The following is a 14,710-nucleotide window of genomic DNA, read 5'->3' on the forward strand; positions in this document are numbered from 1 at the left end:
CTCTTGCTGTACCCTCCCCGCTGCATGCTGTCCTGGCTCCCAGTGCCCAACCACACTCCACCCGTCTCCAAGTCCAGCCAAGGCCTTCCTCAGGTGGCCTCGCAGGCCCAGGACCTGCTGTCCAGCCACCCTACAGCACCCTGGGGTACACCAAACGGCTAGGCCATTTGGGGCCACTAGAGCTTAATTTTTTTTTCCTTATCACATCCTGCAGGGACTCAGCAAATGTTAAAACAAGGCCCAAGTTTCCTTTCTCCCAAATAATGTCCTGTTCTGCCATTCAGCAAATATTTACTGAGCACACACTGAGTGCCAGGTCACGTGGGGAGTTTTCCGATATCTTATCTGACGTAAGCACCCATTATCCTGGTGAGACAGCAACTGTCAGCTTAGATGAGGATATGGGGACACAGGTGGATGGTCTGCGCTGTGTCACACAGCTATGAAGTCGTGGAGGAGGCAGGATCTGAACCCAGGGTTTCTGACTCTAACTCCCGTGGGGCTCCATGTTCCAGCTTGTATTCCCATGGCCTGGATGGAGCCCTCTTTCCTATTCCTCAGGCCCTTTGCACAAGCTATGCCTGGAACTCTCCTTCCACACCTCTGCCTGACCAACGTCTCCTCCCTCAGGCCAGCTCAAATGCCAGGGCAGTCCTCAGGAGAGCACTCTTGCCACCTTTCTCTGCAGCTCTTGGTGTCACTGAAGGAAGTAACTAGCTGACAGTCCTGTGTCCTGCCTGGCTCTCCACTGAGCTCTAAGGGTCACCAGGCAAGGGCCATTCTGTTCTTGCTCACTAATGAATCTGGTGCCTGGCAGACAGGAGGTGGGAACTCTAGAATGGATTAATACGAGGAGGGAGGGAGGGATGGGTGGGTGGGTAGGTTGATGGGTAGGTGGGTGGTTGATGGGTAGGTGAGTGGTTGATGGGTAGGTGGGTGGGTGGATGGGTAGGTGGGTGGGTGGGTGCCAGGTTGCCCAGGTAGGTGGGTAAATGGTGGGATGAACGTCTAGGTAGACGGGTAGACAGACGCTGAAGCTCCACCCCCCACTGCTCCCCAGCCCTGGACACCTAGAAGGATATGACAGTGTCAAGCAGCAGCACGCCCAGGCTGCCCACGAGCCAGGGCAGGTGGTGCAGCAGGTAGCTGCCCTCGCTCTGGCCGACCTCGGGGTTTTTGAGCAGCACACTCAGTCCATACAGCGTGTTCCCCAGCATCACCAGCGCGAACAGCGAGTAGGAGATGCCCTGGGTTGACTTCCGCAGGAACTGGGGGCCAAGAGGGCTGGGGTTAGAGACATCAAAGATGGCTCTTGTCACTCCGGACCGTAACTGTCCACGTGTCTGTCTGCCCTGTATTATGACACTCTGAGCGGGTTTTTCACCGTGTGCCCAGCACCCAACATGCGGCCTGGCACACAGACCAGCCATATCCAGGGCCAGACACCTCATCCTCGCTCCAACCACTTGACCCAGGCCCTACCCGTGACTGGCGGCCCCAGGTCCTCACTCTCCAGCCCTGCCCGGACTCCTGGGGCCCACCAGCCTCCTCACCGCTGCCCTCACCTTCTCCCCTCAGCCTCCAAGCCTAGCTCCTCCCTCTCGTGTGACCTCCAATTGCCCTGGGACACCCATGGGTCTCATGCAGCCCTCCATGGCGGCCCACACACGCCCATTTTCCAGAGGCAGACACTGAGGCAGAGAGTGGACGTGACTCGCCCAAGCCAACAGTGAGGCAGGTCCCAGACCATCTGAATAAAAATTCCCGCACCAGGCTCGTTCTTAACCCAGGAGAGCTGCTCTGTTCCCTGGCACCCGCCCACCCCTACTCGGGGCTCACGTTGGTGCGGATCTGGGGCAGCCTGGACAGCAGGTACAGCACGCTGGAGATGGAGCCGATGACAAAGCCAATGATCTCCTGTTTCGTGAAGGGCTGGGTGGGGGCAGAAGAGACTGCTCAGTGGCGAGTGGGAGCTGCAGGTGCAGAGAGATCCCTCCCAGAGGGTGATCCCCCACCCCACTTGACCATGCAGCGGGGAGCCCACCCACTGTACCACCACTAACCCCACCTCACCTTATTGCCCGGCTCCACAGACAGGAGTGTCCTCCCCCGGAAGACCTCCCTCTGGGCAGCCACAGGGCTGGTGCCCCTCAGTAGTGGCATGGTACACACGGTCCCCAAGATGAACAGGAGCACAGAATTGATGGGTGCAGATACTGGTCATGAGGCCGAAGAGAAAAGCCAAGGTTAGGGATCTGAGTGGCAATAGACAGACTGGGATAGAGTCCCAGCCTCGCCCCTATGCTTTTAGGTACTGGGTGGCCTTGAGCAAGTGACCTAACCTCTTTGAGGGTTTTTATTTTTACTTTTACTTTTTTGATACCACTGAGCTATATCCCCAGCCTTTTTATTTTTTTATTTTGAGACACAGTCTCATTAATTTGCTTAGGGCTTTGCTAAGTTGGTAAGGCTGGCCTTGAACTTGTGATCCTCCTGCCTCAGCCTCTTTTTTTTTTTTTTTTTTAAGAATTTAACTTTTATTTTATTTGTTTTTATGTGATGCTGAGGGTCAAACCCAAACCCAGGGCCTCCCTTGCTAGGCAAGTGCTCTACTCCTGAGCCACAACCCCAGCCCTGCCTCAGCCTCTTGAGTTGCTGGGGTCACAGGCACGTGATCCAGCTAACTCACCTCTTTGAGTTTTAATTCTTCATCTTTGGATCAGGTAAAATGACAGAACCTTCCTCAAGGTGAAATGACGGCAGCGGGGGCGGGGGGGGCAGTTATCACAAGCAGAGAGGCCAGTGAGGCTCAGTGCCCTCCTAGGCGCCTCCACTGTCTCCGCAGTGACCTGTCTTTAGTGCCTTCTGAGTCCTGCTGGGCAGAGGCAGCCCGTGTGACACGTCCTCAATTCCCAGCTCTGAGGCTGGGGCCAGGCACAGAGGAGCGAGGCCATGTTTGCTGAATGGGAATTCAGTGAAGTGACCCTCCCTGTGGTCTGGGCCGGATGTGTTCACGCCCTGACCTTCCATCTTGTTTCACTGAGGTCCAGGCTTCTAGATAAGGCCTGTGTGCGGTCAGTTTCATCAGCCTGCAGTGGGAACCCTGCTTCCTCCCCCGCCCCGGGCCCCCTGGGCTGCCAGCAGAGCTCCTGACCAGAGCAGCCGCTACTCACAGAGAGAGGGCCGCTTCTTGAACTTGTAGTGGAAGTACAGCGTCAGCATCATCAGGTCGGCCAGGACGTAATAGACAGCTGTGTAGGTCTGCAAGACAAGGGGCAGGGCCCTCGCGCTGGCTGCGGTCCCGGGAGACTGCTGCAGCCCAGCTGGGGGACCTGACTGTGTCACTTCACCTCCCTGAGCCTGTTCCATCACCTGGAAAGGAGGAGTCGCCTACCCTGGCACGAGAGAGCAGGCGGGCCACGGGACCCACGAAGCATCCAGCCCCGGCAGGTGCCACCTCGGGGGTCACGTGATGCCTTGGTTTGGCCATGAGGGCAGTCGAGGCTTTATGGTCCTCTTGGGAAGACACTGTCTTCCTGTGATTCCCAGTTCTACCTGGCCACAGGTCATGATGACATCTGGGGTTCCCAGAGACTTCATTTCCTCAAGGGCCCCACATCCAGAAAACATGTCAGAAGCTAAAGAGCCCTGGGTTTGGTAAACTCAGACTGCAGATGGGGAACCTGAGGCCCAGAGAGGGCAGTGACTTGCCCACTCTCACACAGCACGGCAGGCAGAAGGCTCTGTCTAGGTGTGGGGTCAGGATTCTGAAGCCTGGACCTCTTTTGCTAGCTGCTCCCAAAGCCTCTCTGCCAGGGCTGTCCTTAGCTGCCCCACCTGCCCAGGGACCTGCCCACCTGCAGGGGCAGCTGGTCAGCCAGAAAGGAGCCGATGAGGTTGCAGGAATCTCCGCCAATCCAGCCGAGGAGGAACCACAGGGACAGGGCCTGGTCCATGTTGCCGGTCTTGCAGGCCTTGATGTACTGGCTATGGAAGAGGAGGGGACACAGCTCAGAGGCTGGGGGCTGTGGAGCCACCTTAGAGGGCCAATGAGGGAACCTTCCCCAGAAGAGGCGGCTGACCGTGGTACAGGGAGGCAGGGGCAGCAATGGCCGGCAGGCAGCCCAGGAGCCCATCCTTCCTTCCTTTCTCTGCCCTTCAGAGGATTGCTACGGGGCTCCCTCTTCTGGCCTGAGAGCCCTAGGGCTGCACATCTTCTGGAGAGACCCCAGCACTTCTCAGGATCCCCTCCACAGGACCCGGGGTCCCTGGGGACGTGGGGCCCTAAAGTTTGTGTCAGGCCCTAAGGACAACTTCATAGGTTCCCTGGATGCTCTTTTTTTTGGATCAGGACAGGGGGGTTGGAAGCAAGATGGCATTGGTGGCCGGGCCCAGGACCCTGGAGCACCTGATATGACAGGCCAGACCACAGGCTGATTGTCCTCAGAGGGCCGGCGAGGAGCGCAGTCAGGGATCCTGTCACTCTGGAACAAATGTCTCAGGCTTTTGCCTCCCTGGATGTTTTCCCAAAGGTCCCTGGTGTTGGGACTCTTTCTCTGGAACTGTGATCGGGTGGTAGTATGAGCCCGAATCCCAGCGTGAGCCAGTGCTGCCACAGAGGGTCACAGGGCTCAGAGCCCCTTGTGTGTATTAGCGCCTCCAGTGCCCACAGCCCCCATGAAGTCAGGCCTATCATGGTCCTTGCCCCGGGGACCGCGGAGGTTATGTCACACGGCTTGGATTCACACCCCGACCCAAGCCATTTGCTGCTCAAACTTCCCCTCCCCCCCCCCTAGTGCTGGGGAGGGACCCGGGGCCTGCCACGTGCTGGGCAAGACCGTCACCGAGCTGCACCCTCAAGACCTCAAGCTTCTTTTGAATCATGTGCCAAGAGGAAAAAAGGAAGGACCAGCAAAGGAGAGAAGAGGGGGCTCGGGTGGCCTCATGGTGGGGCTTGTGCGAGGCCCTGGGTTCCATCCTCAGCACCAGAAAGAAAAGGAAAGAGAGAAACTAAACGGCCTCTCATCCACCCGCTGCCCAAGCCCAGACCAAGAAAGCCAGGCCTGGGCCTGGCCCTTGCCACCGCCACATCTCTTACAGCCCCCTCCCCCCCCAGGTCTAGCCAAGTCGGTTCCCCTCAAAGCCACCCTTCCTCTCGGGGATTTTTCTAAAACCCCAATCTTGCCAAAAACAGCTGTCCAGTGTTTTGCTCCTCGGTAAGGACCACATCCTCTGGCACCTCCCTGCAAGGCCCCGGAGGACCCCACCCCGACTCAGGGCTGCCTTCCCTTCACCTCAGGATGGCCTGCAGGCCCCCTCTGGGAAGGGACGGGACGGGACTGGACGGGACGGGACTGGACGGGACACCTCTTCATCTTTCACGTTTCAGAAATAGCTCCTCCCTGGGCTTCCTCCTCGGGAGCCCTGCAGGCCTCTTCTCCTCCCTCTTGGTGACACCCAACAGCCCCACCCCTCCTGGACTCACACTTGCTGGGGGCAGGGGAGAGGCCCAGCAGGGAGAAGACCCTGGATGAAGGCTTACCCCCTGGCCCTCAGGCGCCTCCTAAGATGCTCTGACTTGGTTGTCTCATAAACTGCAGGAGAGTGACTTTGTCCACCCAGGGGACCCAGAGTCCTAGGGAATAACTAGGAGGTGGCTGCCCTTCCGCTGTCACTTGGGGCTCCCTCCACAACCTCCAACCCCCTCACTGGTTAATCAGCCAGGCCCAGGCAGGAAGCGGAAGCCCCAGGAGCTCCTCAGATACTGCTGGCAAGTTCCCCCGGGGGACAGGTGGCCTCCCCAGCCTCCATCAGTCACCCAGCCCCGTGCAGGGTTCCTCCTGTGGCCCCTATTCCCCACCCCCCCCCCGCCCACTGCTCACTGAGCTTCCTGGCCCCCAAGCTCCAGCCTCTCCCATCCTACTTCCCTAGATGCTTCTGCAGAGGTAAGAATGCACCCTTCCGGCTTCCCATGCCGCGGGTCACAGGGCACCTGGGAGCAGGTGACTCAGCAGAATGGAAGCCTCCGACAGGGCCCTGGGGTGATTCAACAGGGAAGGGACAGTCTGTTCAACACACAATGCTGGGACAACTGGAAATCCACAGGTGTAAGAATGAAGGTGAGCCCCTACCTCACACCATATATGATCTCTAACACAAACAGATCAAACCACCAAACGTAAGTCACATCTGGAAACCTCTTAGAATAAAAGGCCCAGTCTTTGGTACTTGGATTAGATATGACACCAAAAGGAAAAACAAAAAAACATAAAGTAGACATCATCAGATACCACGGCACACGCAGGAGGACGGCTGTGATAAAACCACACAGTGCCGGGTCCTGAGGGGGATCTGGAGACAGTGGATCCCTGGACACTGCTGGGGGGAGTGTGAAACGAACAGCCCATTGGAAAAAGAGTCCAGCAAGTCCTCAAAAGTTTAAACAAAGTTAGGCTGGCCATGGTGACAAACACCTGTGATCCCAGGGACTCAGGAGGCTGAGGCAGGAGGATCGCAAGTTCCAGGCCAGCCTCAGTAACTTAGCAAGGCCCTCAGCAACGTAGCCAGACCCTGTCTCAAAATAAATAATAAAAGCCGGGCGCGGTGGCACATGCCTGTAATCCCAGTGGCTTGGGGAGGGGGGGCGGAGGCAGGAGGATTGCGAGTTCAAAGCCAGCCTCAGCAATTTAGTGAGGTGCTAAGCAACCCAGTGAAACCCTGTATCCAATAAAAAATATAAAATAGGGCTAGGGATGTGGCTCAGTGGTTGAGTGCTCAAGTTCAATCCCTGGCAACCAAAATAAATAAATAAATAAATAGGACCTAGGATGTGGCCCAGCACAGTACCACCCTTGCACCCTGCCCCCACGAAAAAGATTAAACAGTTACTATTTGACTCAGTAATTCTAATCCTAGGAAAATTACTCAAGAAAAGTAAAAACATAAATCTCCACTAACACTTGTATATGAACACACATACAACAGGAATCACAGTATCTAAAAAGGGCAATGAATGCATGAACAAAATGTGGTATGTACATAGAATGGAATACTATTCAGCTATAAAAAGGACTGAAGTACTGATACGTGGTACAACATGGATGACTAACCTTCCTTTCTTCCATCTTTCCTTCCCTCCCTCGCTCTCTTCTTATCTCCCTCCTTCCAGCTGAACCCAGAGGTACTTTACCACTGAGCCACAACCACAGGCCTTTTCATTTTTTATTCTGAGACAGGATCTCACTTAGGGCCTCACTAATTTGCTGACGCTGGCCTTGAATTTGAATCTCCTGCCTTGGTCTCCCAAGTTGCTGGAATTGAGACTGCAGGTATGTGTCACTGAGCCTAGCTTCTCTCTTCTCTTCTCTTCTCTTCTCTCTCTCTCCCCCTGTCTCTCTCTCTCTCTCCTCCATCTATCTATCTATCTATCTATCTATCTATCTATCTATCTATCTATCTATCTGTCTGTCTGTCTATCTATCTTCCTCTGAGACAGGGGTTGCCTGAGCTGTCCTTGAATTCCTGGGTTCATGTGATCCTCCAGCCTCAGCCTCCCAAGCAGCTGGACAAGAGGCAGATACCCCTGCACCAGCAACAGGATGAATCTTGAAGACCTTACTGATTGACAGAAACTAGTGCCAAAAGTCACACACTGTATGATTCCATTTAAGTCAATGATGAAATGTCCAGCTCAAACATCTCCATTTGCAACCTAAGGACTGTTGTATTTTATTGACTTTTAAAAATCAATTTGTTCCTCTCTCTAATATTAGTGACTCAGCATATCAATTTAAAAGGACTGTGTCTTGGGGCTGGGGCTGTAGCTCAGTGGTAGAGCACTTGGAGTGTGGGCCGGGGAGAGGGTGGGACACAAGGGTGAGGGATTGCCAGAAAAGACATCATGAAGGTTCTTAAGCCCGCAGGAATTTATGGGATAATTTCCATCCTTAAAAGAGGTCTTTGAAGATTTTCATGCTTTCTTGTTACCGGCAGGGTCTTCTGTTGAAATAAGATAATTTTTGTGTTTGTATACCCCAGAAGAGCAAGATAAAAAAACACAGCCATATTAGCACCATCATTTTAAGGTATCAAACTAAACAAAATGACGTTCTGAGTGAAGGACAGAGAAAAGCAGCAAGCTTTGCAAATGTCGTGGATCAGATACATTGTTAAATATTATAATGTGAATGATATTTATATGCTTAACACAAGTATTTGTATAAGATACTTATATAAAACTTGACAAAGGCAATAAAATTTTACTGGCCTAGTATCTCAGGGGAGCAGAACTGCCATTAGAAATTTCTGGATTAGAAGCAATTCATTAATTACATGAAGAATGAGGTGCCTAAATCTAAAAATATTCCCAAGCTTCATAAATTAAGGGGCTCATTTTTTTTTTTTTCTGAAAAAAACAACAAAATCAAGGGACAAAATTCAGGGCATATAATAAAGAAGCTGCTATCTAGTTTCATTAAATAAAAAGATTTATGCTAATATCAGATATTAAAATATACATATATTTCATGGGTTTCATTATCCAACCTTCCCCATAGCACAATTTCCTTGAAAAATGCTTATCTTATTGAGTTATTATCCAGGTTTATATCCCCATGGGGTTTAAGCAAAGGCCTAAAAAGTTTGATAAATGCTTAAAACATGGCTCCTCTTGCTCATTCTTGTAGTGACAAGAATGCCAAAAGAGGAAAGAGACAGACATTGCATTTTTCATCAAATACTGAAATACAGGTCACCTGTGAAACGCAGTTTTCCCCCGGGAGCTTCTGGGAAGTGGTTTGATGTACTTGATAGAGATCTGAGCGTTTTTTATTGTGTGGGTGGGTGGCTCTGTGTGTGTGCACTTGCACATTTTAGACAAAAAGTGCCATCCTGTTCTCAGTGTCCTGGGCTTCCTGGCAAACTGACCACAGTCCCTCCCCCGATGGCACTGAGCAGGCCTATCAATCACTGTGGCGTGCGGGTGCCGGGCAGGCAGTCTCCCACGGCCTCGTTTTCTCCATCCCCAGCTATCCTTGGGGTTCTTTGAGGCCATTTATATGAAAATTCCGAGTTGACTCTTTTAGAAACACCATCAATTTTAACCACCTACTTATCCAACAGCGAACACCTGCTCACCTAACCAAGACTCTGCGTCCCAGTTGTCTCGTGAGCTCGTCACCTGGACAACCTTCTGTGCTTCCTGTTTCCTCTCAGTTATGTATAAATTTCCAGCTGCTCAACAGAGTGCAGACACGACAGTATTTCGTGCCTGATGAATTGCACTGTAGATCTACTTAGAATGTCAAAGTCAAGGGGATGAATTTAACCTGCAGTTCTCAAAATCCTTTCTCTATGAATCCCTTCATATCCTAAAAAGATTTTTATTTGTTTGTTTAACATCACTTGATGTTTATTCTGACTGTCAACAGCATTCTCATGTAAAACTATGTATGATATAAAATAATACATAAATAAAAAATTAGAATTCTGTTTTCAGGGCTGGGGATGTGGCTCAAGCAGTAGCGCGCTCGCCTGGCGTGCGTGCGGCCCGGGTTCGATCCTCAGCATCACATACAAACAAAGATGTTGTGTCCGCCGAAAACTAAAATAAATAAATAAATAAATAAATATTAAAATTCTCTCTCTCTCTCTCTAAAAAAAAAAAAAAAAAAAATTCTGTTTTCAAAAAAACAAGAAATGTCCCGATCAGGCTAATCTACAGAGACAGCGAAAGGAGATGGGTGGCCGCCAGAACAGAGGGTTGGGGAAAGGAGAAGTGACTGCTGACGGGTGCATTTCTTTTCGGGTGAGGAAACCTTCTAAGATGAATCGTGGCAACCGTTACCCAATTCTGGATCCACTAAATCGTTGACTTATACGTTGAAATGGGTCAGCTGTACCACATGCAAATGCTCTTAACGAAGCTACTAAAACCGCGGGAAGCCCCTGATCAAACCATGATCTCGGGCCTCACAATAAAGAGCAGCGACCTTTTGGTGGTGGTTGTCTTTCTGGGGTTGGAACCCAGGGCCTCCGCGAGCCAGGCACACGCTCTACCATGAGCTCATTTCTTAACACTGGAGAGCAAGCCTCGGGGGGCACCTCCTTTGCTGACCTCCTTGATCTCCCCACACTGTCCAGAGAAGTGCTGTGACACTGTCCCTTGTCTCCTCCACCTGCTGTCCCCTGACGCACTCTCCCCCCAACACTCCAGTTCTCACCTGTCTGACAGCTCCTGGCTCAGGGCGGCCCTCCAGGCCCTTTCTGACTGCGGCCCCCTCCTGCCCTGCAGCCTGGGGAGGCGCCCTCTCCTCTGCGTGTGAAGGCCCAAGTGTCACCCTCGCAGCAACCCAAGGGTGGCAACCTGTCCCCATTTCAGAGACGAGGAGACACCAGACTCACAACAGTGATGTGATGGAGCCCAGTGTGGACGCTCCTGACCCCTGTGCTGTCAGGCACAGTGTCCCTGGACCCCCAAAACAGCAGTGCTCACCCCACAGCTCCGTCTCCACCCCCAGACTGTCCAAGCTCCGAGGTCGAGAGCCCGCTTGCTGCCTCCAGGCCGCCCGCTCCCCACCTTCACAGCTGTGCAACCCAGGGCCAGTTCCTTCACCCCCCTGGGTTTCAGTTCCCTCATCTGTCAAATAGGGAAAGTAACTGGCTCTGTCACAGGGTTGTTAAGAGGACCAGATGAGGTAAAAGCATGTCCAGCCCTTGGAACTGAGCCAGGTACACAGCAGGCACTCAATAAACTGCTGCAAATGTTCTTACGTCTCTATGGCATTGCCCAGCATGAGGCTGGACCTACTGAGGGACTCCAGGCAGCCCCTCCAGAGCTGGCTGGAAGTCAGTGAATATGGCTGGAGGAAGAGAAGGGGGTATACCTGGCCTGGAGGCCAGCACAGCCACTGTCCCCACCCGACTCTGCCACCAGGGACTACTCACGGGAAGGTGGATGCTGCAAAGCAGAAAATGGAGATCAAGCCCAGGCCCACGCTGGCCTCGTCCCAGGCATCCTGGGCACATTCGCCGAACACATCCCATATCCACTGGCTGGATCCATTGGGGCAGCTGGAGAAGTTGCCAGGGCCCAGTTTCCTCCGGACCATGGCTGCAGGGAGAGGGGCCCCCCCCTGTGAGGGCTGCGTGGGAGAAGGCGCTGGCGTGCAGAGCAGGCGAGGGTTGGTCCTACAGGGAGAGAGAGGAGGCCTCAGAGGTGGAAGGTCCAGCTCCTGTCCATGGTCATCCCGACCTATGCTGCCTGGGCCCAGTCATCTGCCCCTGACCAAGCCCCTGAGCCAGAAGAGGAGGAAGACACAGTCCTCCCCCCACAGGATGCAATGGCCTCTGGGGACACTGATCAAATCAAGCTCTGACAACCTCAAACATGCGCTGGGGGAGTGCAGGGGCTGTGGTCAGAGACAAGTGCATTCACCTCCCAGCATCTCGCTAGGCAGCGCTTCCACCGTGGGCCAGTCTCGGCCTCTCGGGCCTCGGCCCTCTCCTAAGCAGTGGGGTAGCGACAGGGCCTGCCTCGTATGGCTGCTGTGCTACTTAAGTGCATTCAGACAAACAGCACGTAGAACTGGGTCCCCAAGGTGATCTTTTGTTATAACCCATAAACATTTAGGTTGATTCTGTTTTTGTTGTAAATTATTCTGGGAGGGTCTGGGAGGCCAGGCCTGTTAAGTTCATGATCTTATTGGAAGGACAGCTGCCTATGCATTGGTCAGATGGCTGGGATCCACACACAGGATGCCCGAGTCCCCCCCTAGGAGCTCCTGTTGTGGCCCATGGGAATCGACAGCCACCTCCCAAGCCAGAACATGGCTGGCATGGGGGCCAGTAGAGAAGGTCCCTCCCAGGACAGAGTAGAGCCATCACTGCCTAAGTGATAACCTACAGGGAAGAGGAAGCAGGGTCTGGCCAGGGCCACCTTCATCCAGGACAGTCACCACCATCCTAACTGCCGGACTCTGTCCAGTATTTTCTGTGCTCAGCAGGGACCACTGATAGATCCAGGAGGCACCTCAAACTAGCAGAGGGCCGTGATCTGCCAGGCCACCCAGATAGGAAGCAACGGAGCCAAGCCCAGGACGGAGACCTGCCACACCCCACTGCCTCAGATGCTTCTTGTCCCTGCTAGTGCTGCTGGCTTCTGGCAGAGGAGAAACCTGGCTTCCCCTTTTCTCGCTGTGCCAAGAGGGAGTTTCCTCACCCAGGCTGGGGGTGTGCTCCTGCCACCTCAGTTCCCACTTATGCCGGGAGTCGGGGGGGGGGGGGTCCTCACAAAGCAATGCCCTGGCTGGATGCAGGGAAATGCTGAGGTCGCAGGGAGGGGGCAGCGTCAGGGAGGAAAAGGAAGCGAGTCAGCTCCTTTTCTTAGGAAGCTGAAGTTCTCAGTCCAAATGTGACTAGCTGTGCTCAGAAGCCCCGGCTCTGAGGGCAAGGGCGTCCCAGGTCACTGTCTGCCCTGCTCATTGCAATATCTCCAGGGCCAGGCTCAGGGTGGCAGAAAGCCTCCTCCTGGATCTCGGTGGCTACCCTTGATGGAAGCATATACCTGATGTCTGTCACTGGCACCCACAAGGCCACCATGATTAACACTCGGTCCAGGTAAAAACTGCACCTGTGCAATGCCACAGGCATTTAAAATCCAGACCTTTTGCTCCCCAGCCAGCCCCTCACCTGGACTGCCTCCCTCGTCCTCCTCCGTGGATTCTAAGCATGCCCCTGCAGTGCATCATGCGTCAGCACATGTCATTAAGAAGGCACACACTCAGATAGTAACCTTCAGGGAACACTGACCCATCTTACAGATGAGGATGAGTGGACTTGGGCAAGTGAGTTAATCTGTCTGAGCCCATCTATAAAACAGGGCTAATGACACTCCATCCTTGGGGTGGCTGGGTGACGAAATGCACATGACCCTCTCGGTCCATGTCTGATCCAACACAGGCTAGTGTCTGATGTAAACAAGAGAGTCCAGTATCTTGACCACCCTGGGGCCTCTTGCTCACTCCCACCTTTCACCAGATTAAGACAGAAATGGGGTGGACAGGGATCCTGGGTTCCCACAGGACCCTCTGCTCAGCTTCTTAAAGAATCCCAGTGCACACGATGCACTTTGAGAAAGGCTGAGCTGGAGAGAGCATCTCTAGCCCCACCCAAACCTTCTCCTGGATCCCAAGGGAAGCCAGAGAGATGACTTCCCACCAAAGCAGAGCAAGTGTCCACCTTGGTTTACCGGATCAAGTTAAAGTCCTTGAGGGCAAGGCCCCAAGACACCAGAACTGCCCTCTTAACTTTATCTCCTGCTCCAAGTCCTCAAAGAGTCATTTCAGGGTTAGACATCTTCACATGCTTTCTCTTTCCCTAGTAAGGCCCTTATCACCCTTGAAGGCCTGGAAAAGACATACTATGACCCAGTTCTGAACTGCCCTATCCAAGAGGCCTAGAAGAGGTAGCCAGGGAAGGCTGCCTCCTTCCCTGCCATAGGCCACACACGAAGAAGGCTTACCCACAGACCTCAGCCAACCACTGCTGTTTACACACGCTCTTCTCCCCTTAACCTGGTTGTGTACTTCCTATTCTCACGGCCTGTGACACCAGGTGCACAGTAAATGTTGACATGGAGAGAAAGGAAACAGGAGGGAGGAAAAGAGAATCAGAAAGGAGGAAAAAGAGAGAAAAAGAGAAAAGAAAAGGAAAGAAGAGCAATATTGTGATCTCAGAGGGCCTGGGATGGAGGGCAAGAGCTAACCTGCCTGCTGCCTGCCAGAGTTGGATGAGATAACCCAGAGCCAGCCCTTAGAATGGTGCCCAGCACAAGGCACACACTCGGACAGTAACCTTCAGGGGTGGCTATTTGTCTGCTCTTGCTATCCCACTCCCACCCCACTCCAACCCACCAGGGTACCAGGCACAGAGTAGCCTTCAGTAAGCTGAATGGACAAGACCCTGGCCAGACCTCAGATATCTAAATCCACACTCCCCCAGCACACACTTGGACCCTTGCTCCAAGTATGGCGTGGGAGGGTCCCATCTGGGCTCCCCTCCCTGCATACCTGGGCAGAATGTGGCGTGGAGCGTCCTGGCTTGAGGATTCCACCCACTCCAAGCCTCCGGAGCGGCGGCCACAACTCCCTCCAGGTGACTCAGCCTGGCGCGGGCCGCCTGTTTAGAAGGATAATGACAGGGCGGCCGCTGGGGCCAGCGCCGCGAGCCCCCCTCGCCCGGCCCGCCCGGGGGAAAACAAAGCCATCGGAAGCCAGGGGGCCCGTCGACCGCGACCAGCAGGTGAAAGAGGACTCAGACCCCAGACACTGGCCAGGCCAGCCCAAGAAGCCGTGGTGATCGCCCCTCAGGTGGGGGCGACCGGGGCCCTGAGGGCTACCCAGTGCCGGCCCGATGTCTCGCCCCAGGATCTCGCGCCACAGGAGGGGACGGAAGCCCGGGACCGTGCAGAGGCTGGAGTAAGATGCTGGAAAGACGTGCAGAAAGCACCAAGAGTCCCGACCCCCAGCCTTGGGGTCCGCTGTCAGCCCCCAGCCACCTCACCACGTCGAGATCCGCCGCGGGACCAGGCTTCTGGGTTTGGTACCAGCCTGGGTCAGCTGACAGAGCGCCGTCGCCAGGTCCCCAGAGCCGCGCGGCTCCGCCTCTTACGCCGCGCACTTGGCAGATGGTCCCTGGAGGCGTCTCCGCGCAG

At 54.1% G+C, this 14,710-nt stretch overlaps 1 protein-coding gene across 3 annotated transcripts; it reads right to left on the bottom strand.

Moving 5' to 3' along the window:
• Positions 1-14,637, bottom strand: Slc66a1 (solute carrier family 66 member 1). Of its 3 annotated transcripts, XM_076861139.2 has the most exons (8): positions 14,560-14,635; positions 14,067-14,175; positions 10,945-11,187; positions 3,858-3,987; positions 3,174-3,261; positions 2,074-2,216; positions 1,840-1,932; positions 1-1,268 (listed from the first exon to the last, which is right to left on the bottom strand). In XM_076861139.2, exons 3-8 carry the CDS (start codon positions 11,106-11,108, stop codon positions 1,071-1,073), a joined length of 816 nt encoding a protein of 271 aa, XP_076717254.1. In that variant the 5' UTR covers positions 11,109-11,187; positions 14,067-14,175; positions 14,560-14,635; the 3' UTR covers positions 1-1,070. The 3 variants fall into 3 exon arrangements, with proteins under 3 accessions (XP_076717254.1, XP_076717253.1, XP_076717255.2); XM_076861138.2 differs by having other exon boundaries at positions 14,067-14,637; XM_076861140.2 differs by having other exon boundaries at positions 1-1,284; positions 14,067-14,637.
• Positions 14,638-14,710: the final 73 nt, after the last annotated feature.

Source organism: Callospermophilus lateralis, chromosome 7, assembly GCF_048772815.1.
Source record: "Callospermophilus lateralis isolate mCalLat2 chromosome 7, mCalLat2.hap1, whole genome shotgun sequence".
In the NCBI taxonomy this organism is placed as follows: domain Eukaryota; kingdom Metazoa; phylum Chordata; class Mammalia; order Rodentia; family Sciuridae; genus Callospermophilus; species Callospermophilus lateralis.

Excerpts from the sequence above, each read along its gene's own strand:
- Slc66a1 (XM_076861138.2), bottom strand. The coding sequence starts at position 11,108 with ATGGTCCGGAGGAAACTGGGCCCTGGCAACTTCTCCAGCTGCCCCAAT. Across the intron at positions 3,988-10,944 it reads TTTGCAGCATCCACCTTCCC|CCAGTACATCAAGGCCTGCA; the intron begins GTGAGTAGTCCC and ends CCTCTTCCATAG. Across the intron at positions 2,217-3,173 it reads CAAGAAGCGGCCCTCTCTCT|TATCTGCACCCATCAATTCT; the intron begins GTGAGTAGCGGC and ends CCTCATGACCAG.